Source organism: Taudactylus pleione, unplaced genomic scaffold, assembly GCF_031769625.1.
Source record: "Taudactylus pleione unplaced genomic scaffold, aTauple2 ptg000278l, whole genome shotgun sequence".
In the NCBI taxonomy this organism is placed as follows: Eukaryota; Metazoa; Chordata; class Amphibia; order Anura; family Myobatrachidae; genus Taudactylus; species Taudactylus pleione.
Genome location: NW_028284680.1, coordinates 5,786,660 through 5,809,925, shown reverse-complemented (window position 1 = coordinate 5,809,925; position 23,266 = coordinate 5,786,660). Strand labels below are relative to the sequence as shown.

The window sequence follows — 23,266 nt, the reverse complement described above, 5'->3', positions numbered from 1 at the left end:
TATATATTTAAATAGGACACAATATTTTATAGGGAGAGCTCTGTGGAATTTATATTGATTTAACCTGCAAAGTATTGCAGCATAGGGTGAACAAAACTGATGCAACTGTCATCCGTAGGTGATGTATAGATGGAGAAAATCACTTCTAATTGTATTTAACACTCACTATAAACATTGAATGAGCAAGTCTGCCATCTAGTGGATATATACCTAACTTCATGCAAGTGATTCCCCAGAAACAATTATACACAGTGTATTAGTACTCCGTACTCTTATAATAGATACAGAAAGGAGAGGCCTGCTCTCTCGGTCACACAGAAGAGGGCGAGTACATATAACAAATCGTTCACTTTATTTCTGATGACATCTTATACATTAACTCTTACAGTAAAAGGTTCGGTTACATAGCAACCTGTTGCCACTCATCGTCAGACACGCGACACATCGAAATTTCCTATCGCAACATTTGTCCATCAGAACTTTCTTGGTTTTATATTAAGACATATTTAAAAGCATTGGCCCAGCATTTAAGCTCAGACAGAACAAATGAGATATACACTGAATACTGCAATGAGAATATATATATATATATATATATATATATATATATATAAAATGGGAATAGATTTAAATATTGACACTATTAGCAGCTACCTCAAACACTGAAATACTCAGGACATTGCAAAGGACCGTCTTTAAAAATGGCAAAATTAAAATATATATATAAAAAAAAAAAAACACCACAAGAGAGGGGACACTAAAAGGTGAAGACGCGCAGTCCTCTATACACCGAGAAGAGATGAACTGTATGTAGAAATGTAACTTTTTGGTTGAGTACTGGGTCATTGCTAAAAATACAACTGCTTCTAAAACACAAACATTTAAGGAATCTTCTTCAGAAAAATATTTTGGCTAGAACCAGGGTTGCATAAAATTGGATTTTTAAAATAAATAATAATAATAATAAAAAAAAAAAAAAACCTGATTTGATTAAATAAGTTGTTTTAATTAAATTTTTTTTTTTTTAGTAAACGTTTAAGAATTTAAAACGTTTACTTAAAAAAAATTGTTTAAAAAAAAATCCTATTTAAATCCCAAAAAACTGATTTAAATCAAAGAAGTCAGTTTTTGATTTTTATTTTATTTTTTTTTAAATCCAATTTTATGCAACCCTGGCTATAACTGTGTTTATGCCGAATGAATGCAACATGGAACAACAGAGTGTAAAAGAAGATAAGACACATAAAAACAGCGTCACCCGATAACAAGAGTATAATAGTTTTATCAAGGGCGTGGGAACTTCATACACATAGATCTTGTATGAATTAAAAGTAAAATATAGTCATGGGTTTACCGGTTCATTGGCTCTGTCCTCATTGACCATTTATATAATTCATTATGATTACTCTACGTCTGTCTATTATTACTGGTGCAATATAGATCTCTATTAACGGACTTGTAGAAAGGCACTGGGAACGTGTTCAGATCCATACATGTTACACAGTATGAGGTTCTCCATAATCACCCGTGACCAGCAGCAAAGCCCCCAAGTTGAGGTATTGGAGTTTAACGAAAAGAGAAACATTTGTGGTACATACACTCCAGTTTACCAACCAAACCAGTCAAAAGGACTCTGCTTCTGATTACAGTGTAACGTGACCGGCACAACTCAAGGCCCACACCTTGTATGGGAAACACGACCTTCAGTCCAAGTCCCCTGAAGCGGCTTTTTGTAATGCCATAAAAATGTCAACTATTAAAAAAACACAAATAATTCAATACTTACTTTAATGATTAAAAAAAAAAGAATATGGCAAGACGGCTAAGAGTGAATACAGTACGTCACAGAAACAAAAAAAGTCTTTGCAGGCAACACTGGCTGGAAATAGTAAAAACACTTAATGGGTAAAAAACTTATCTAAAGTATATACACATTATCTAATTGGGCTATGACGGCGGCCATTTCGTCTCTCAAGGATGAACGTCATCATTCATTACTTTACTAGGTTTGATGACAACACACAAATAGATATGCAAAAATGAAACATTTAAAAAAAAAAATAAAATTACAATATTTCTTTGAAAATGAAAGTATAAGCTATGTCCAATGTGGAATGTACTTACAGCAAATACGTTATCAGGGCTCTACAATAAAATTCTTTTTATAAAAACACTATTTGCCCCCAAACATACAGCCCCGCTCGCCAAGGACAAGATCTTCAAACAGAGCGGGGGGACAATTCTTCCAAATATCAGACAGGCATTTTCAAATAGACCAAAAACTCATTCACATGTTCAACAGCAAACCCTGGCGGGGAAATAAAATTGGGCAGATGTCTGTAGAAGCCTAAAAGTCCTTACGAAGGACAAGATTCATTTGTTGAATTTTAAAGGGTACCCAATGGCTTTTTCCAGGCACTCTACTAAAGACCCCGCGGAAAGAAAGTCTCTCTCCACTTCAACAAACTTTATGTAGATGGTCTTAGGGGACACCCCAGGCTCCACCTTGCAGTTCTGCGCTAAGAATCCGTTGATACTAGCCCACTCTTTGCTTTGGTTCTTTATGGTGGACTGAAAATGGAAAAACAAGCACTGCTGTAACGTTATGCTCTCGGCAATTCCAAGGTAGCAATAGTTAATTTTAGGAGTTATTGTATCGGATTTCGAGGCAAGCGCTGTAGGACTTTCACAATTCCCATCATTGACTAAATCGACAACTGCGTTGTCAGCCACGGGCTTATTCCTCAGGTCCTCATAGCCGATGGCGTAGAGACCTGGGCACTTTGGAATACCACCAGGCAAGAGGTACTGGACTATGTCCCCCCCGATGGGCTTGGAGTGAGCTATGGGAATCCAGTCAGTCTCCATGTGCAGCTCCAGACACCGCGCTTCACTAATCGTAATTTCCAAAAACTTGTAATAAACATTTTTCCAATTCATCTTCTGCACTCTGGTCATAACCACCCGGCCTTCCGGCTTCTCCGGATTGAAGTACTCTCGCAGGCGCTTTCCCAGGGGAACTTGGGAACTTATTTCTGCATAATGGTATCGAATATCCTCTTTCCACCGCGTGTTGTAACCGATGCCAAAAATTGCTAGTTTGTTAGAGAGGTGCAACCTGGAAAAGTCTGTCCAGCTTTGAAAGAGCTCCCATTTCAGCTGGACGGACTCCAAAATGTGCATAATAGTCTGCAGAATCTCTCTTTTCCTGCAAATAGAATACATTCATTTTAAAACACACAACATATTGTGGACTATGTAGCAAGCATATTCAAATACTGTAACTTTTTACTATACAATTCAGAAAAATGTATTTACCATACACAGGGCCTGCCCCCACAATTACTGTCCACATTGCAGGTACTGACTGCCGGAGCTAGTGGCTTCCTACCGCGCCAGCACCATCCTCCACATCATCTATCTGACATCAGGGAATTCACGCTGCCACACGGGAAGCGATTAGAGCTGACAGTTTGTTCCCTGACATTATATGTGATGTGGCAGGATGGGGGGGGGACCTCTTATACCTTTACACAGTTCGGCTAGTTCAGAAACAGCACGAAGACAGCTTAGGCAGACTAAAGTACCCGTCAGCACTGTTTGATGGGAGAGTTGTGCAGAAAATATAATAGACTATAGAGAACAAAACAGAAGTAAAGGACATGCACTTTAAATTTAAATCAAAATGTAAGACTTTAGTAACTCAATTAAACTACTAAGCATATATAGAAATGGGCATCACAGCTGGATCTCCGCATGAATAACTGCCAACATCTAAGGAGTCACAGAGTCATTACAACAGGTGTAAAATTGGGATCCTAAATGGCTTAAAAGGATTGACAATGACAGCATAAATGGATTCATACTAGTTCAGTTACTATTTCAGTCTACCGTTAGTAACAATAGGATGACAATGGAATGACAGTCCCTGACAGTCCCCCCATCTCTTGGTTAGAGAATTTCAGCTCTTATGTTTTTATAAGGGTCATTTCTTTAGGATTCTTCACAGAGCAAGGAAACCCAACACAGAGCACTCCCATGGACAGCACCAAGCCAGAAGCTCTACCCGTAGTGTTCCAAACTGAAAGTGACCAGAGCAAACTGCTGGCATCTGACCTGTCACCAGGCACCGTGATTAGTAACTGCACCCTAGTATCATCACCCTAAGCAGGAGTCAGTAACCCCAAGCACACGTGCCAGATGTAGGATCGGATGCAGGGTTGTGCCGTTGAGCTGGTGAATGTGGGGGTGAGACCTGTGGGGTGAGGGAAAGGGTGAGGACCTGTGGGTGCATCAGATGACCGCCTCTGCCCTATGCGTGCATCAGATGACCGCCTCTACCCTATGCGGGGAGGTCACAGTCCGTGCGCTCCAGGGAGGGCCAGAGGAGGAAGTTTGCTGTCCAACTGCTTTGCATGGCCTCCAGTATAAAAGGGAAGGGTGAAATTTGGCTGACATGAGGAGGGCATTTACGCCTTTAAGCACAGGTATAGAAGGGCTCACACAGGAAACTCGGGCTCGTCATGCTTGTTTTTTTTTATGTCATTTATGCTGGTCTCATTTATTTTTACTACGTCTAAAGATTTTTTTAATTTTTAAACTTTTGTAACGCCCAATAGCGAAGAGCCTGATAGCTCTGCCCTGCACAATAACGATAGAAAATCTGGCGATACCTGGACCCAATACAGACGACACTGGATTTTAGAGTAGCAGGGTATAGTCTACCTGGACCTCCCGTACCCTGCCATTGGGCCTCCTCAGCACATAGATAATTCCAGCCATTACTCTACCATGAACAGGACAAGGGTCCCGTAAGTATTTTGTGCCCCTACGGTGGTCAGTCTTCGAGCGTGCAGGCTCCATCGAAAAGGAATGCAAAACGTTCACTTGAAATTATAGAGCCGCCACTCGGTAGTAAATCCCCGGCAGCCGATCGGCAAATGGCTAAGTAGTCATATATTTTATGGTTCCCCTTTTCATATACTCTCTAATTAAACTGAAATTGTGAAGAGGCCACTTACTGTATATCCTCCACAGAGTCTCTGTTCTTCGGGGGTCTCTTCGGAACACTGATCTCCTCTGAAAGAGAAAGATGAAGACGAGTCAGAGAGGAAAGAACGACAGAGTCTCTCACAGAAACACTGTAGCCTTCATGTCCCGATATTGGGGTGAACGTGATAAGTGTCCTAAGGTTGCTGCCACTACGCTCCACCTGAGCCCTATGACGGCACAGCAGCCACTATAATAAAACTGGCCTTAGACACGAAAATCATTTGCACTTTGAAACAGCGGCACAACGGAAATGATTCCATAATTCAAATCAAGGGGAAGTAATGAAAAACAAAAAAGTGCATTTTTAAAAAGGTAGCTCCCATTGCTCATTCCCTACCCCACCACCTTCCCCAATGCAGGAGAGGCCAACTAACCAATGAGACCTGAGCAAGTACCAGGCAGAAATGATTCACGAGTCAGCGGGACCCTCTCAAATTTTGGAGTCAGGCTCCGTACACTCCTGCAGTGGGCTACGACTGTGGTCAAACCTCGCAGAACACGGACAGAAGAGAGACGGTAGGGAGAACTTTTCTCTATGGTAAATTATTTACAATTATCTTGTGCCCGGTATAAGAGAGGTCTGCGTATAGATGCGGAAAGGATGAGTGTGAGCTACCTGGCAGAAACCGCTACACCTATTACTACAGGAAACATTTTATTCTTACCAATTGGGAAAATGCTTTTAGCTGTGAACCTGATCTTATATATTTTCAATTCAGCGATTGCTGTTCTTTAATATCCTACAGGGTATAAGCAAGATGAAATTCATTCTAGAGACGGAACTTGGAGAAATTGCAATTTCCTTATGTCTAGGAGCAGCCCGTTAGTTTCACACAAGACAAAGCGCAAAGCGAATAGAATATGACCACACACTTCCCTGCAATCATTTCTGTGACTTGTAGACTTAATAAGCACTGCAGCAGAAAATACCAATAAACTAAAGGATTTTGTCACCATTTTCAGCTCCTTCTCCTCCTATGTAAGAGGTGGGATTGTGTCTCAGTGCTCCTCTGCACCATCCCATATGCACGCAAACGTTCACTACCCCAACAAGCAGGCATACTAATATAGAGATAAGTGATAGGGGGAATAATATTACAGTACCGTCATTAGGGGGACACGGCAGTGGCTGCTTCTGGACCACCCAAGGCGCTAAAAGAAACAAAATATATATAGAGAAAATAAAGAAATGAAAATATACCTTGCATGATGGCTCAGAGCTTTGGGAAGCATTTTTCTGCATATAATTAATATTCATGAAAAATGTAAAATGGGCTAAAGGATTCCAGAAAAAGTTTAATTTTACAGAACATCTACCCCCTCCCAGGTTGGCCCCTCCCACTAACGCACCCCTGTCGGCACAGTCAGCTACCCCCTTCTCCAGGGCTCAGCATCATAGGGCGATGTAAAAGAGTACACCAACCATTGTAGCGATATTATCACGCTGACAGGACGACAATGGAGGCCGTGTGACCAGCGCTATCAGGGCACGGCATAAACCTACACCTCCTAACACCTCAGCAGGAGCCAGCTGCTCAGGGAATATCAGGGACTCCCAAACACTCAACCGTGGTTATGAAGCGCTTCGCAGTAATGACACTGTCAGCTGGCGTAACAATGTTTTACATGAGAATGATCGGCTAATTTACAGACACTTCGTGCACTACATATAACCAAATCTGCAATAGACAGAGCGCAGCCTCTGATGCAGGGCGCGGATGTACCAGCCAATCATACTGGGTCTCTGCACTCAATGGTCTAAGGCCCAAATGCACAGATACATTGGGTTACAATGAGCAAATCTGCATACACTTCCCTAACGTACAAGAGTCAGCAGCGACCTCACACATCAAATTGTTATTGGTCATTTTTTGTACTCTAAAAACACCAGGGGCCAAAGTTACTAAAAGTGAGAGTTTTTAGAAGTGACGATGTTACCCACAGCAACCAATCAGATACTAGCTATTATCTTCTAGAAGGCGCTAGTTAAAGGTTACCTCTCACTTTAGTGAATTTAGCCCCAAGAGTGTGGAAACTGGGTGATCCTTACCTTAGATATTCCTTTTAATGTTGTAATTAATGTGGTCTTTGCATGAATATATAGGAAAAGATCAGTGTACGCTGGAAAAAGGTTTGTTATGTACATCAGAGTGAATATTGCACTCCCCTTCTATTTATGGTAAAATTGCATTGGACAATATTGCACCGTTGCCCGTCAATTTCACCTTCACGCCGGCTGATGCCAGGGTTGAAATAAATGTCCAAAGCGAACAAAATCAGACTAAAGTGCCGGCCGTGAGGCTTTGCCGACTTAGCGTGACGCCAACAGCCTCACGCCAGTTCTCACGACTAAACACCTACCGTCAATCTCCGACTTAAATGCTTCCCGGTAAAGTAAACGGCGCGCTGAATTGAACCGCCCCCAAGGTGAGTAATGCACCAGACTATCGACGGTGACTATATCATATCCACACTGGTATACACAATGGTATCCATTTCTGTACATGTTCTTGAGAGCCATTGGGAAAGCAGCGGGAGATAGGACACCCCAGAAAATGTCCACCAACGACGGAGTGCGGTACAATAGCGTCCAATGGGATTTTACCATAAAAAGAAGCAGAGTGCAATATTTGCATCAAAATAGTTTTCCACTGTACACTATGGGGGTCATTCAGACCCGCTCGTGAGCGCCAGTACGCTCGCAAGCGGGTCGATGTTCCCCCACTGCGCATGCGCACGACGGAGGGAGCTCAGTCGTGCGCATGCGCGAGACCTGGCGAGCGACGGGCTCTCCATCGCTCCGGGTCTCGCACCAAAGGGGACGTGCTGTCGATGTTGATTGACAGCACGCCCCCTTTGGTGGGCGTGCCGGGGGCGCCTACCGTCTCAAGCCGGCCCCACTGACATCACTAGTGATGTCAGTGGGAGTGATTTTGGCTCTGATAGAGCCAAAATCACTCCAGGGCCTGCGGCAGCGAGACCCTACCGCAGGGTCTCCGTCGCAAGCCCGATGGTCGCGATGGTCAAGACCATCGCGACCATCATCATGGACGCTTGCTATAGCTGTGGGTGGTAACCCACAGCTATGCGATCGTCCATGAGGACGCTCCAAAAAAATGTAGGACGGCCCTGATTCAGAGCGAGCGCTCTGGTGAGAGCGTTCAGCTCTGAATCAGGCCCTATGATCATGTCTTATATTTCCCCATAAATTCAGCGATAGACAACATTAATATTGAAGAAATTTTAAGGAATAAATTAGGTTTAGGATGACCCCCAATTTTCCCATAAACTGTTAGGGCATAGTGGCTGATTTGTTCCCTTTGCTGATCCCCATCAGTCCCTCGGGCACTAGTCACGCTTGGATTTTCAGTAATCATTGAGTGTGTCTTCTCACCTTATATTTTTATAACATGCTAAACGCTACCTGCCCAAACTGCTTACATCTAACCGGGTGGCATTAGACAACGTCGTCCTTACTGGTTCTCCAACACACAGAGTAAGATCCAACCAGATTTGGTGCAATGGCATTTTATGATAAATGTGTAAAGGCCAATTTATATGTTCGACAACTCCCTGATGTAATGTGTGTTGCCAGCAGTTACACAACACACAGTATTTTGTGGCTGCATGCGCTTAATGGTGATAAGAAGCTACAGTCAGCGCTGCCCGCCATGTTCTGCCTAGTACATGACCGGCACACTAAAACAGAGGACCTGCGCGTGTGTTCGGTGGGAACCCCGTCTAATGATACTGGTGAAAAACACAAAAGGTGGCCGAGTGCATAGGAAGCCGATTCTAACCATAGTCCGGCTGTGAAACAAAGCAAAACTGGTAGGCGGCAGTAGCCGTAAAAACACTTCAGTTTGCGCCAGTTTTTATAACTACATTCAAACTGCGGTTACGTTTACACCCGCTATACACATACACACACATATACACACACACATATATACACACACCAGTGGTCCAGTAGAACCGTTGTTTCACTTTACACAGAGAAATGTTATTGGACAATAAACCTCTCTTATAAATCTTGTAACAAATAGAGACATTGTTGGGACACACTTTGGCAGAACTCACCTGGCTCTTCCGGCCTCTTCCCAATCTCTTCCACTGCCTCGTTGCCCGCGGTGAAGACTCCGGACTGCAGCTCTGTCTGTTTGCGTAGCTCGCCGGCATTGGGGTATGGCGCAGGTGCCAAGTATGAAATGTTAGATTTTTCTACTCCTGTGCAAGTGTGAGAATGTTTTATGCCATTTTCTGTTAACTAGACTACAAACGCCTTATAGGTAACACTATTTAGTTTTTTTTTTAAATAAAATACTGAAAACATGTGAATTAATATTCTGAGTAAAGTACAGTCTTGTAATGTAACCATATATAACAGGACAGCAAGTGGCCTGGATTCAGGATGGGGCGATGTTTATGCAGTTTGGATCTCTGTTATAGGTCAGACTATAGTAGGAAACAGACTAATCTGATCTCCCCATCTAAGAGAAATCCTGGTAATAGTGATAGCAGTTGGCATCTTACCCAAATCCTCCCCTGGGAAGCCTTGGACCTCCTGGCTGTGGTTTCCCCAGTCCTCCTGTGAATAGTCCTCCATGGTACTACCGTCCGATTCCATTTCCTGGTACAAGCCGCTGCTGTTGATGAGTACGGGTTGACAGGGCTGCGTGTCCCATCCCCCTTGTCCAAACACCCGCTCCAGCTGCTCAAACGTATAACTGCTCTTCCGTTTCCCAACACCGCGCTCTTTTACTCGGCTGTAGCACCGGCGAAGAGTCTGAAACAAAGAGAGAGTGTTTATAATACCCAAATCTGAGCTGTCCAGCGCTACACGGCACATCAGGAGACAGTGGCGAGGTATTCCAGGCGGCAGGAGCGGCAATGTACAGTAATACGGCTGCACTCCAGTCACACGCACTGCACAACGACACGCCATTGCTTGCAGAAATAACGAACGATAAACCATGCAATTTCAACAACGCGGTATTTATGTTGACAGCTGTTCTCTGTCTTCTTAAAACACAGTAGCCCCCTCTACTGGGGTCACAAGGGAAAATACAAGACGGGGGTAGAACCATAGCCCGTATACAGCGCACAGCGCTCTATTGGAAGCTGCGCAGGAACGCCCTGGCAGACAGGAATTTATTTTCTCGCTGGCTGTCATTTACATGAGTGCGGCCACTATTCTCGTATACCGTAAAAACCACTGTACAAATCACCATGCAGGATTTCAGCACTCTGACCCCATTTAAATGAACCTTCACCTTATGCTCAGCTAGAATTAGTTTATTGACTCATACCATCATTGGACTGATCACAGCAGCACAAAGTATTTTAGTCAGTATGCTTATCCCGTGAAAGGCAGCAACAGAGTTATGTACCGGAGTAAGTAGTGGCTTCCAGCTGCACAGAGTATATCAGGAGATGAGTGATGTGTTAAGCTGGCCATGCACCTGCACGACCAGCATTTACCCACGACTCACCATCCGACTCCCCGAAGCTCCCTGGCGGTCCCGGCAGCATATTTGTTGTTTTTCTGAGCACAGGATCTGTCGTATGATCGATCCTGTGCCTCACTAGGGAAACCGTCGTAGAAATTACTTGAATTGCCGCACGATGGATCGCATGAACAAAATAAACGGCACGATCTGCACACGATACGATGGACAAGATGTGCTGCACATCTGATCAGAAGGTCAGATTATAGGAGCTGCGGGAGCGCGCATCGGATCTCATCTTACTAAAATAATACACGATTTTCACAAGATCCATCGTATGACACGTGGAAAATCGGGCAATCGGCCCAAAATTGTGCAGGTGTATGGCCAGTATAAGTGAGGACAGGGCTGCATGTGACAGGGGCAGTGACATGATGTGAGGAGGGGAATGGAGGCACAGACTGATCATTATACAGTGGGAGGAGCAGGGTCCCCAGCAGCACAGAGTATGTCCGGAGGTGAGTGATGTGTCAGTGAGGACAGGGCTGCATGTGACAGGGGCAGTGACATGATGTGAGGAGGGGAATGGAGGCAGCAGGAAGCCACAGACTGATCATATATAGTGGGAGGAGCAGGGTCCCCAGCAGCACAGAGTATGTCAGAACATCAGTGATGTGTTAGTGAAGACAGGGCTGCATGTGACAGGGGCAGTGACATAATGGAGGCAGCAGGAATCCACAGACTGAGAGCTATATAGTGGGAGGAGCAGGGTCCCCAGCAGCACAAAGTATATCAGATATGTAGGGAGACTGTGGTGTCAAATGAAGTTTAGCGCATCCTGAAGGAAAAATAGAATAAATGCACTGAATTCAGGACACTGCTCAGGAATGGAAGTCAAACTTAAAGAGTTTTCATTAAGATTTTGGTTCTAGGCTCATAATATTCCTCCATCCTTAGAGAGTGCAACTTCAGGACTCCAAGGGACTTATTTACTGAATGTCAGGTTCTAAAACCCAGCTCTTCCGATCGTGTTTATGCTTGAAATGTAAGAGTGCAATGCTTTTACTAGTTATGCCTTGCTTGTAAAATCATTGCCATTTTAAATAAACATGATCAGAAGCATCAGATTTTAGACCCTAATGGCTTAATCAATAAACCCCCAGTTTCAATTTTAAAATGGACAGGCTGGAAGAATCCTGCATTATTCCAATATTGGAAAATATATCCACACCCTCCCATTAACCAATATATCCGCATTGAGCCACCCACCTTGTCCACCACTCAAGCTAATAGCGCCCCAGTCCTCAATGTCCAATGACTACACACATTTGCCAATGTTCCCAATCTTCACAGATACACGCCTGTCACACATCCCCGGGTGTTTGAAGCCTCTTCCATGGAGAGACTGGCAGATGCTGCGGTAATTGTTCATGACGGTTCACTTATATTTTAGGCTTAAATGTCAAAACTGCTTCCCGCCACACCTCTATCCGCTGCTCTGTCCCACCCAAATGTCACAACAGCTTCCCGCCCCCTCTCTATCCGCTGCTCTGTCCCACCCAAATGTCAAAACAGCTCCCCGCCCCCTCTCTATCCGCTGCTCTGTCCCACCCAAATGTCACAACAGCTTCCCGTCCCCTCTCTATCCACTACTCTGTCCCACCCAAATGTCACAACAGCTTCCCGCCCCCTCTCTATCCACTGCTCTGTCCCACCCAAATGTCACAACAGCTTCCCGCCCCCTCTCTATCCTCTGCTCTGTCCCACCCAAATGTCACAACAGCTTCCCGTCCCCTCTCTATCCACTACTCTGTCCCACCCAAATGTCACAACAGCTTCCCGCCCCACCTCTATCCTCTGCTCTGTCCCACCCAAATGTCACAACAGCTTCCCGCCCCCTCTCTATCCTCTGCTCTGTCCCACCCAAATGTCACAACAGCTTCCCGCCCCCCCTCTCTATCCGCTGCTCTGTCCCACCCAAATGTCACAACAGCTTCCCACCCACTCTCTATCCTCTGCTCTGTCCCACCCAAATGTCACAACAGCTTCCCACCCCCTCTCTATCCGCTGCTCTGTCCCACCCAAATGTCACAACAGCTTCCCACCCCCTCTCTATCCGCTGCTATGTCCCACCCAAATGTCACAACAGCTTCCCGCCCCCTCTCTATCCGCTGCTCTGGCCCACCCAAATGTCACAACAGCTTCCCGCCCCACCTCTATCCGCTGCTCTGTCCCACCCAAATGTCACAACAGCTTCCCGCCCCCTCTCTATCCGCTGCTGTCCCACCCAAATGTCACAACAGCTTCCCGCCCCCTCTCTATCCTCTGCTCTGTCCCACCCAAATGTCACAACAGCTTCCCGTCCCCTCTCTATCCGCTGCTCTGTCCCACCCAAATGTCACAACAGCTTCCCACCCCCTCTCTATCCGCTGCTCTGTCCCACCCAAATGTCACAACAGCTTCCCACCCCCTCTCTATCCGCTGCTCTGTCCCACCCAAATGTCACAACAGCTTCCCACCCCCTCTCTATCCTCTGCTCTGTCCCACCCAAATGTCACAACAGCTTCCCACCCCCTCTCTATCCGCTGCTCTGTCCCACCCAAATGTCACAACAGCTTCCCACCCCCTCTCTATCCGCTGCTCTGTCCCACCCAAATGTCACAACAGCTTCCCGCCCCCTCTCTATCCGCTGCTCTGTCCCACCCAAATGTCACAACAGCTTCCCACCCCCTCTCTATCCTCTGCTCTGTCCCACCCAAATGTCACAACAGCTTCCCACCCCCTCTCTATTCACTGCTCTGTCCCACCCAAATGTGACAACAGCTTCCCGCCCCCTCTCTATCCTCTGCTCTGTCCCACCCAAATGTCACAACAGCTTCCCGCCCCCCCCTCTCTATCCGCTGCTCTGTCCCACCCAAATGTCACAACAGCTTCCCACCCCCCCTCTCTATCCGCTGCTCTGTCCCACCCAAATGTCACAACAGCTTCCCGCCCCACCTCTATCCACTGCTCTGTCCCACCCAAATGTCACAACAGCTTCCCGTCCCACCTCTATCCTCTGCTCTGTCCCACCCAAATGTCACAACAGCTTCCCGCCTCCTCTCTATCCTCTGCTCTGTCCCACCCAAATGTCACAACAGCTTCCCACCCCCTCTCTATCCGCTGCTCTGGCCCACCCAAATGTCAAAACAGCTTCCCGCCCCCTCTCTATCCGCTGCTCTGGCCCACCCAAATGTCACAACAGCTTCCCACCCCCTCTCTATCCGCTGCTCTGTCCCACCCAAATGTCACAACAGCTTCCCGCCCCCTCTCTATCCGCTGCTCTGTCCCACCCAAATGTCACAACAGCTTCCCGCCCCCTCTCTATCCGCTGCTCTGTCCCACCCAAATGTCACAACAGCTTCCCGCCCCACCTCTATCCGCTGCTCTGGCCCACCCAAATGTCACAACAGCTTCCCGTCCCCTCTCTATCCGCTGCTCTGTCCCACCCAAATGTCACAACAGCTTCCCGCCCCACCTCTATCCGCTGCTCTGTCCCACCCAAATGTCACAACAGCTTCCCACCCCCTCTCTACATCTCCCTTGAAACACCTCTGGTGCAACAACCTCCAATAGCTCTCACAGTAGGTAAGTCCAGGTAGATGGGTAACACACCTATGGATAGGCGAGTATGGTGGTCAGGTTGGTGAGTAAGCCCCTTTAGAGGGCTTCTTTCCGTATAGTACGTTGTACCTACGTTACCCTTCTGGCACTTGGCGTGCGACCAACATTCCTAAATATTCTTGATTTAAACAATTTGGACAATTGTTCCTACACCTCATTACATTCCGTATCTCAAAGCTGAGCGCTTTGTGTTACTTACATCCTTCATACTGAATGGATACTGAATACTCACTGGGATTAAAATTATTCAATTCACTGTAAGCGAGACTTTACTCCAGAAGCCATTAATTGGTCAAGGAACAAGCACTCGCAGCGCACTGCACGAGAACACAGCACACTGACCCCTGACGCGTGCCATAGTGCCAGCATCTTACTGCTAGTCACCAACCCATTAACTTCACAGTCAACTGACTATTTTAAACTTGTAATTATGTATTGAATAAAATTTAAACTGTTGGAAATCAACATTATTGGACTGTTATTGGGCGCTTTGTATTTATAATACAGGTATAACACCCCCATGTACATAAATGTATAGATAGGGGTTAGTGTGTGTGACAACCCCTATATAATATATAGCAGATATAGAAAAATTTATATGTTATACAGGTTTAACACCCCCTGTATACACATGTATAGATGGTATGGGGTAGTATATATACATGCCCTGAATATTATACATGCCAGGTACAGATAAGTGTATATACTACAGCTTTAACATCATAACCCCTGTATAATATATAGCAGGTATATATAAATGTATATATTATACAGGTATAACATTCCCTGTATATACATGTATAGATGACACAGGGTAGTATATATAACATGCCCTGTATAATATATATGCCAGGTACAGATAAATGTATATACTACAGCTTTAACAACCCCTATGTAATATATAGCAGGTATAGATAAATGTATATATTATACAGGTATAACATCCCCTGTATACACATATATAGATGATATGGGTTAGTATAGGCGACATCCTCTGCGGCATAATATACAGATGTGTCCACATACATCTATCCTCCATGCGATACAAGTTGCGTTGCACATAACGCTTGAGTGCCATGTGACTTGGAAGCGCGAGTGTTTTTGTGCAACTTTTTCTATCCAAATGCATCTAATGCACACAGCAATGCGAATAGGACACACAAGCAGCTCCTGCTTAAAATTATATGTGGCGTGCCTATATTCTGTGTGACTACGGTTGTATCTGCATGGGAAATGCTATGTTACAGTGTCAGCAGCTGTATATGCATGTGAAATGCTATGTTACAGTGTCAGGGGCTGTATCTGCATGGGAAATGCTATGTTACAGTGTCAGGGGCTGTATCTGCATGGGAAATGCTATGTTACAGTGTCAGGGGCTGTATCTACATGGGAAATGCTATGTTACAGTGCCAATGGCTGTATCTGCATGGGAATTGCTATGTTACAGTGCCAATGGCTGTATCTGCATGAGAAATGCTATGTTACAGTGTCAGCGGCTGTATCTGCATGTGAAATGCTATGTTACAGTGTCAGTGGCTGTATCTGCATGGGAAATGCTATGTTACAGTGTCAGGGGCTGTATCTGCATGGGAAATGCTATGTTACAGTGTCAGGGGCTGTATCTACATGGGAAATGCTATGTTACAGTGTCAGTATCTGCATGGGAAATGCTATGTTACAGTGTCAGTGGCTGTATCTGCATGGGAAGTGCTACGTTACAGTGTCAGTGGCTGTATCTGCATGGGAAATGCTATGTTACAGTGTCAGGGGCTGTATATGCATGGGAATTGCTATGTTACAGTGCCAATGGCTGTATCTGCATGGGAAATGCTACGTTACAGTGTCAGTGGCTGTATCTGCATGGGAAATGCTACGTTACAGAGTCAGTGGCTGTATCTGCATGGGAAATGCTACGTTACAGTGTCAGTGGCTGTATCTGCATGGGAAATGCTACATTACAGTGTCAGTGGCTGTATCTGCATGGGAAATGCTACGTTGCAGTGTCAGTGGCTGTATCTGCATGGGAAGTGCTACGTTACAGTGTCAGTGGCTGTATCTGCATGGGAAATGCTATGTTACAGTGTCAGGGGCTGTATATGCATGGGAATTGCTATGTTACAGTGCCAATGGCTGTATCTGCATGGGAAATGCTACGTTACAGTGTCAGTGGCTGTATCTGCATGGGAAATGCTACGTTACAGAGTCAGTGGCTGTATCTGCATGGGAAATGCTACATTACAGTGTCAGTGGCTGTATCTGCATGGGAAATGCTACGTTGCAGTGTCAGTGGCTGTATCTGCATGGGAAATGCTACGTTACAGTGTCAGGGGCTGTATCTGCATGGGAAATGCTATGTTACAGTGTCAGTGACTGTATCTGCATGGGAAATGCTACGTTACAGTGTCAGTGGCTGTGACACGGTAATGTAGCATTTCGCATGGAAAGATACACCTGCAGTCACACACTAACTATAGGCATGCTTCATATTTTACTCAACAGAAACTGCTTGTGCGTCCCATGTGCTTTGCTGTGCGAATAAGACTCAACTGAAGGAAAAGTCGCACAAAAGCACGCTTGGCGCTAGCAAATCATGCCACGGCTTGGCACGACTAGGTTTGCTGTTTAATGCGCTAGGAAGTAAGAGATACCAGGTATAGAGTGTATATAACACACCCCTGTACATAGATGATATATGTGACATCCCCTGTATAATATATACTAAGTATAGATAAGCATGTATAATACAGCTATAAACACCCCTGTATATACGTATGTGTATATACGTATATGTATAGATAAGCGGTAGTACAGATGAGCTCACATACATCTATCCTCCGTGCACTACAAGTTGCGCCACACAACGCGGGAGCTTAGAGTGACTTGGTAGTGCTGAGCCTTTTTCGTGCGTCTTTTTACCTTCAAATGCGTCTCATTCACACGAGGTGAATAGATAGCACAAACAGCTTCTGCCGATTAAAATATTATGCAGCATGCCTATATTATCTGAGCGAGTGCGGGTGTATCTGCACGTGACATGCTACGTTACCGTGTCAGCGGCTATAACACTAACGTAGTGTTTAGCATGCAGATACACCCTCAGTCACACACAGAACATAGGCATGCTGAATAATATTTCAATCAGGAGAAGCTACTTGTGCTATCTATTCCCATCGTTGTGTGAAAAGACGCATTTGAAGGTAAAAAGACGCACGAAAAGACACTCAGCGCTACTGAGTCATGCCACGGCTTGGCGCGACTAGAGGGGCTGTTTAACGCACCAGCAGTACCCATCTGTATGTGTGACATCACATGTGTAATATATACACCAGGTATAGAGAAGTGTGTATAATACAGGTATAACACCACCTGTACACACATGTATAGATGATATGGGGTAGTGTATGTGACACCTCCTGTATAATATAGATACCAGGTATAGATAACTGTACTGTATATAACACAGCCTGTACATATATGTATAGATGATATGGGATAGTATATGTGCCATCCCCTGCTGTATAACATAGACACAGAGAAGTGTATATGCCACCCCCTGTACATACATGTATAGATGATATGGGGTAGTATATGTGACACCACCTGTATAATATATATCAGGTATAGCCAAATGTGTATAATACAGGTATAACAGCCCCTGTACATATGTGTATAGATGATATGGGGTAGTGTATGTGACACCTCCTGTATAATATAGATGCCAGGTATAGATAACTGTACTGTATATAACACCCCCTGTACATACATGTATAGATGATATGGGGTAGTGTATGTGAACCCCCCTGCTGTATAATATAGATAGCAGGTGTAGAGAAGAGTGACACCCCCTGTACATACATGTATAGATATGGGGTGGTATATATGACCCCCTGCTGTATAATATAGATAGCAAGTATAGAGAAGAGTGACACCTCCCTGTACATACATGTATAGATGATATGGGGTGGTATATATGACGCCCTGCTGTATAATATAGATAGCAGGTATAGAGAAGAGTGACACCCCCTGTACATACATGTATAGATGATATGGGGTAGTATATATGACCACCTGCTGTATAATATAGATAGCAGGTATAGAGAAGAGTGACAGCCCCTGTACATACATGTATAGATGATATGGGGTAGTATATATGACCACCTGCTGTATAATATAGATAGCAGGTATAGAGAAGAGTGACACCCCCTGTACATACATGTATAGATGATATGGGGTAGTATATATGACCACCTGCTGTATAATATAGATAGTAGGTATAGAGAAGAGTGACAGCCCCTGTACATACATGTATAGATGATATGGGGTGGTATATATGACCCCCCCCCCCGCTGCATAATATAGATAGCAGGTATAGAGAAGAGTGACACCCCTGTACATACATGTATAGAGGATATGGGGTAGTATATATGACCCCCTGCTGCATAATATAGATAGGTATAGAGAAGTGTGACACCCCCTGTACATACATGTATAGATGATATGGGGTGGTATATATGACCCCCTGCTGTATAATATAGATAGCAGGTATAGAGAAGAGTGACAGCCCCTGTACATACATGTATAGATGCTATGGGGTGGTATATATGACCCCCTGCTGCATAATATAGATAGGTATAGAGAAGTGTGACACCCCCTGTACATACATGTATAGATGATATGGGGTGGTATATATGACCCCCTGCTGTATAATATAGATAGCAGGTATAGAGAAGAGTGACACCCCCTGTACATACATGTATAGATGATATGGGGTGGTATATATGACCCCCTGCTGCATAATATAGATAGCAGGTATAGAGAAGTGTGACACCCCCTGTACATACATGTATAGATGATATGGGGTGGTATATATGACCCCCTGCTGTATAATATAGATAGCAGATATAGAGAAGAGTGACACCCCCTGTACATACATGTATAGATGCTATGGGGTGGTATATATGACCCCCCCCCCCCCCCGCTGCATAATATAGATAGCAGGTATAGAGAAGAGTGACACCCCCTGTACATACATGTATAGAGGATATGGGGTAGTATATATGACCCCCTGCTGCATAATATAGATAGGTATAGAGAAGTGTGACACCCCCTGTACATACATGTATAGATGATATGGGGTGGTATATATGACCCCCTGCTGTATAATATAGATAGCAGGTATAGAGAAGAGTGACAGCCCCTGTACATACATGTATAGATGCTATGGGGTGGTATATATGACCCCCTGCTGCATAATATAGATAGGTATAGAGAAGTGTGACACCCCCTGTACATACATGTATAGATGATATGGGGTGGTATATATGACCCCCTGCTGTATAATATAGATAGCAGATATAGAGAAGAGTGACACCCCCTGTACATACATGTATAGATGCTATGGGGTGGTATATATGACCCCCCCCCCCCCGCTGCATAATATAGATAGCAGGTATAGAGAAGAGTGACACCCCCTGTACATACATGTATAGAGGATATGGGGTAGTATATATGACCCCCTGCTGCATAATATAGATAGGTATAGAGAAGTGTGACACCCCCTGTACATACATGTATAGATGATATGGGGTGGTATATATGACCCCCTGCTGTATAATATAGATAGCAGGTATAGAGAAGAGTGACAGCCCCTGTACATACATGTATAGATGCTATGGGGTGGTATATATGACCCCCTGCTGCATAATATAGATAGGTATAGAGAAGTGTGACACCCCCTGTACATACATGTATAGATGATATGGGGTGGTATATATGACCCCCTGCTGTATAATATAGATAGCAGATATAGAGAAGAGTGACACCCCCTGTACATACATGTATAGATGCTATGGGGTGGTATATATGACCCCCCCCCCCCCCGCTGCATAATATAGATAGCAGGTATAGAGAAGAGTGACACCCCCTGTACATACATGTATAGATGATATGGGGTAGTATATATGACCCCCTGCTGTATAATATAGATAGCAGGTATAGAGAAGTGTGACACCCCCTGTACATACATGTATAGATGATATGGGGTGGTATATATGACCCCCTGCTGTATAATATAGATAGCAGGTATAGAGAAGAGTGACAGCCCCTATACATACATGTATAGATGCTATGGGGTGGTATATATGACCCCCCCCCCCCCCGCTGCATAATATAGATAGCAGGTATAGAGAAGAGTGACACCCCCTGTACATACATGTATAGAGGATATGGGGTAGTATATATGACCCCCTGCTGCATAATATAGATAGGTATAGAGAAGTGTGACACCCCCTGTACATACATGTATAGATGATATGGGGTGGTATATATGACCCCCTGCTGTATAATATAGATAGCAGGTATAGAGAAGAGTGACAGCCCCTGTACATACATGTATAGATGCTATGGGGTGGTATATATGACCCCCTGCTGCATAATATAGATAGGTATAGAGAAGTGTGACACCCCCTGTACATACATGTATAGATGATATGGGGTGGTATATATGACCCCCTGCTGTATAATATAGATAGCAGATATAGAGAAGAGTGACACCCCCTGTACATACATGTATAGATGCTATGGGGTGGTATATATGACCCCCCCCCCCCGCTGCATAATATAGATAGCAGGTATAGAGAAGAGTGACACCCCCTGTACATACATGTATAGATGATATGGGGTGGTATATATGACCCCCTGCTGTATAATATAGATAGCAGGTATAGAGAAGAGTGACACCCCCTGTACATACATGTATAGATGATATGGGGTGGTATATATGACCACCTGCTGTATAATATAGATAGTAGGTATAGAGAAGAGTGACAGCCCCTGTACATACATGTATAGATGATATGGGGTGGTATATATGACCACCTGCTGTATAATATAGATAGCAGGTATAGAGAAGAGTGACACCCCCTGTACATACATGTATAGATGATATGGGGTGGTATATATGACCCCCTGCTGTATAATATAGATAGCAGGTATAGAGAAGAGTGACACCCCCTGTACATACATGTATAGATGATATGGGGTAGTATATATGACCACCTGCTGTATAATATAGATAGTAGGTATAGAGAAGAGTGACAGCCCCTGTACATACATGTATAGATGATATGGGGTGGTATATATGACCCCCTGCTGTATAATATAGATAGCAGGTATAGAGAAGAGTGACACCCCCTGTACATACATGTATAGATGATATGGGGTGGTATATATGACCACCTGCTGTATAATATAGATAGTAGGTATAGAGAAGAGTGACAGCCCCTGTACATACATGTATAGATGATATGGGGTGGTATATATGACCACCTGCTGTATAATATAGATAGCAGGTATAGAGAAGAGTGACACCCCCTGTACATACATGTATAGATGATATGGGGTGGTATATATGACCCCCTGCTGTATAATATAGATAGCAGGTATAGAGAAGAGTGACACCCCCTAGATATGTCAGAGTGGGGGAGGGGGCACACAAAGCCCTGGCCCCGGTGTGAGGAGGGGGACGCTGCTGGCGGGCCGGGGATACAGTGCAGAGGAGCAGCCTCCCCCCCATTTACCTTCATCCTCTCCCGGCACTGGCTGGGGGTCCTCTCGTAGCCCAGCTCGGAGAGGGCCCGGGAGACCCGGTCGTACATGGCGGGCCCGGGGGCCTTGGTCCCGAAGATGGTGCCGGCCCCCTCCAGCTGCTGGTACCGCGCCTCCACCAGCCGCTCGTTCCCCCACACGGCGATGAGTGCGTTCGTCTCCGCCGGGGTCCAGGACATGCCCCGGCAGGCGGTGGAGAAGGACACGGAGGGGGAGGCTCCGCTCAGGCCTGGGGGGGCCGCGCCGCCGGTCACGCCGGCATTGAGGGGGGATGAGCGGCTGGGGGTGGACGGGTTGGACATGGAGCGGTTACCATCGCTGAGCCCCGGGGAGGGCGGCGATAAAACTTCGTTCTTCGGGATTTTCAGACAAGACGAAGCCTCGGACGGAAGCTCCGAATTACAGGGCGCCGCCATCTTCCCCCTTGTGTGCGGCCGGAAGTGACGTGTGGGGGGGGCAAGACCAAGGCCCACACAACTGAGGCGCCGACTGGGGGAGCGCTGGGTGGCTGGCATGGTCCGGGCGGGAGAGATCATGGGTGGCAGTCATGGCATTGTCTGCCATGAGCACCCGCCGGAGTCCTGTCACATCTAGCTTCGTACATAGCCCCGCTCCCCGTCATCGCACTGTATAGCCCTGTGCTGTGGCTCTCATGCCTATATACACGTGTATAATGACCTCTTTTACCTTATTTCACCCTTATTCATAGTCCTGCTTCCCACATTTACCTGACTATTTATATCCCTACACATGGCTATTTACCTCACTATATAACTGTGCTTGGCTCTATTTCCCATACTTGGCTCAGTATATTCTTATACATGGCTCTATTTCCTTCACCTACCTCAGTATATTCTTATACATGGCTCTATTTCCCATACTTGCCCCAGTATATTCTTATACATGGCTCTATTTCCTTCACTTACCTCAGTATATTCTTATACATGGCTCTATTTCCCTCACCTCAGTATATTCTTATACATGGCTCTATTTCCCTCACTTACCTCAGTATATTCTTATACATGGCTCTATTTCCCTCACTTACCTCAGTATATTCTTATACATGGCTCTATTTCCCACACTTACCTCAGTATATTCTTATACATGGCTCTATTTCCCTCACTTACCTCAGTATATTCTTATACATGGCTCTATTTCTCACACTCGCCTCAGTATATTATACATGGCTCTATTTCCATTACTTGCCTCAGTATATTCTTATACATGGCTCTATTTCCCACACTCACCCCAGTATATTCTTATACATGGCTCTATTTCCCACACTTACCTCAGTATATTCTTATACATGGCTCTATTTCCCACACTTACCTCAGTATATTCTTATACATGGCTCTATTTCCCACGCTTGCCCCAGTATATTCAAAAACATAGCTCTATTTCCCACACTTGCCCCAGTGGGATGCAGTCAGGAAGCCGACGGTCGCAATGCCGACCGCCGGCTTCCCGACTTTCTAATCCCGGCAAGGTACAAATGACAG

At 45.1% G+C, this 23,266-nt stretch overlaps 1 protein-coding gene across 4 annotated transcripts; it reads right to left on the bottom strand.

Moving 5' to 3' along the window:
- Window positions 1-333: 333 nt before the first annotated feature.
- MSANTD2 (Myb/SANT DNA binding domain containing 2) lies at window positions 334-22,289 on the bottom strand. Of its 4 annotated transcripts, XM_088481801.1 has the most exons (6): window positions 21,740-22,289; window positions 9,586-9,838; window positions 9,133-9,279; window positions 6,157-6,204; window positions 5,022-5,079; window positions 334-3,208 (listed from the first exon to the last, which is right to left on the bottom strand). In XM_088481801.1, exons 1-6 carry the CDS (start codon window positions 22,280-22,282, stop codon window positions 2,374-2,376), a joined length of 1,884 nt encoding a protein of 627 aa, XP_088337927.1. In that variant the 5' UTR covers window positions 22,283-22,289; the 3' UTR covers window positions 334-2,373. The 4 variants fall into 4 exon arrangements, with proteins under 4 accessions (XP_088337927.1, XP_088337928.1, XP_088337929.1 ...); XM_088481802.1 differs by lacking the exon at window positions 6,157-6,204; XM_088481803.1 differs by lacking the exon at window positions 9,133-9,279.
- Between the last annotated feature and the right edge of the window lie 977 nt (window positions 22,290-23,266).

Bases quoted from the DNA above. Each gene is read 5' to 3' on its own strand.
- MSANTD2 (XM_088481801.1), bottom strand. From the start codon at position 22,282: ATGCCAGCCACCCAGCGCTCCCCCAGTCGGCGCCTCAGTTGTGTGGGC. The intron at 6,205-9,132 runs GTGAGTTCTGCC...TGTTTCTTTTAG, and splicing joins GAAGAGGCCGGAAGAGCCAG to CGCCTTGGGTGGTCCAGAAG. The intron at 5,080-6,156 runs GTACTGTAATAT...TTTCTCTTTCAG, and splicing joins GCCGTGTCCCCCTAATGACG to AGGAGATCAGTGTTCCGAAG.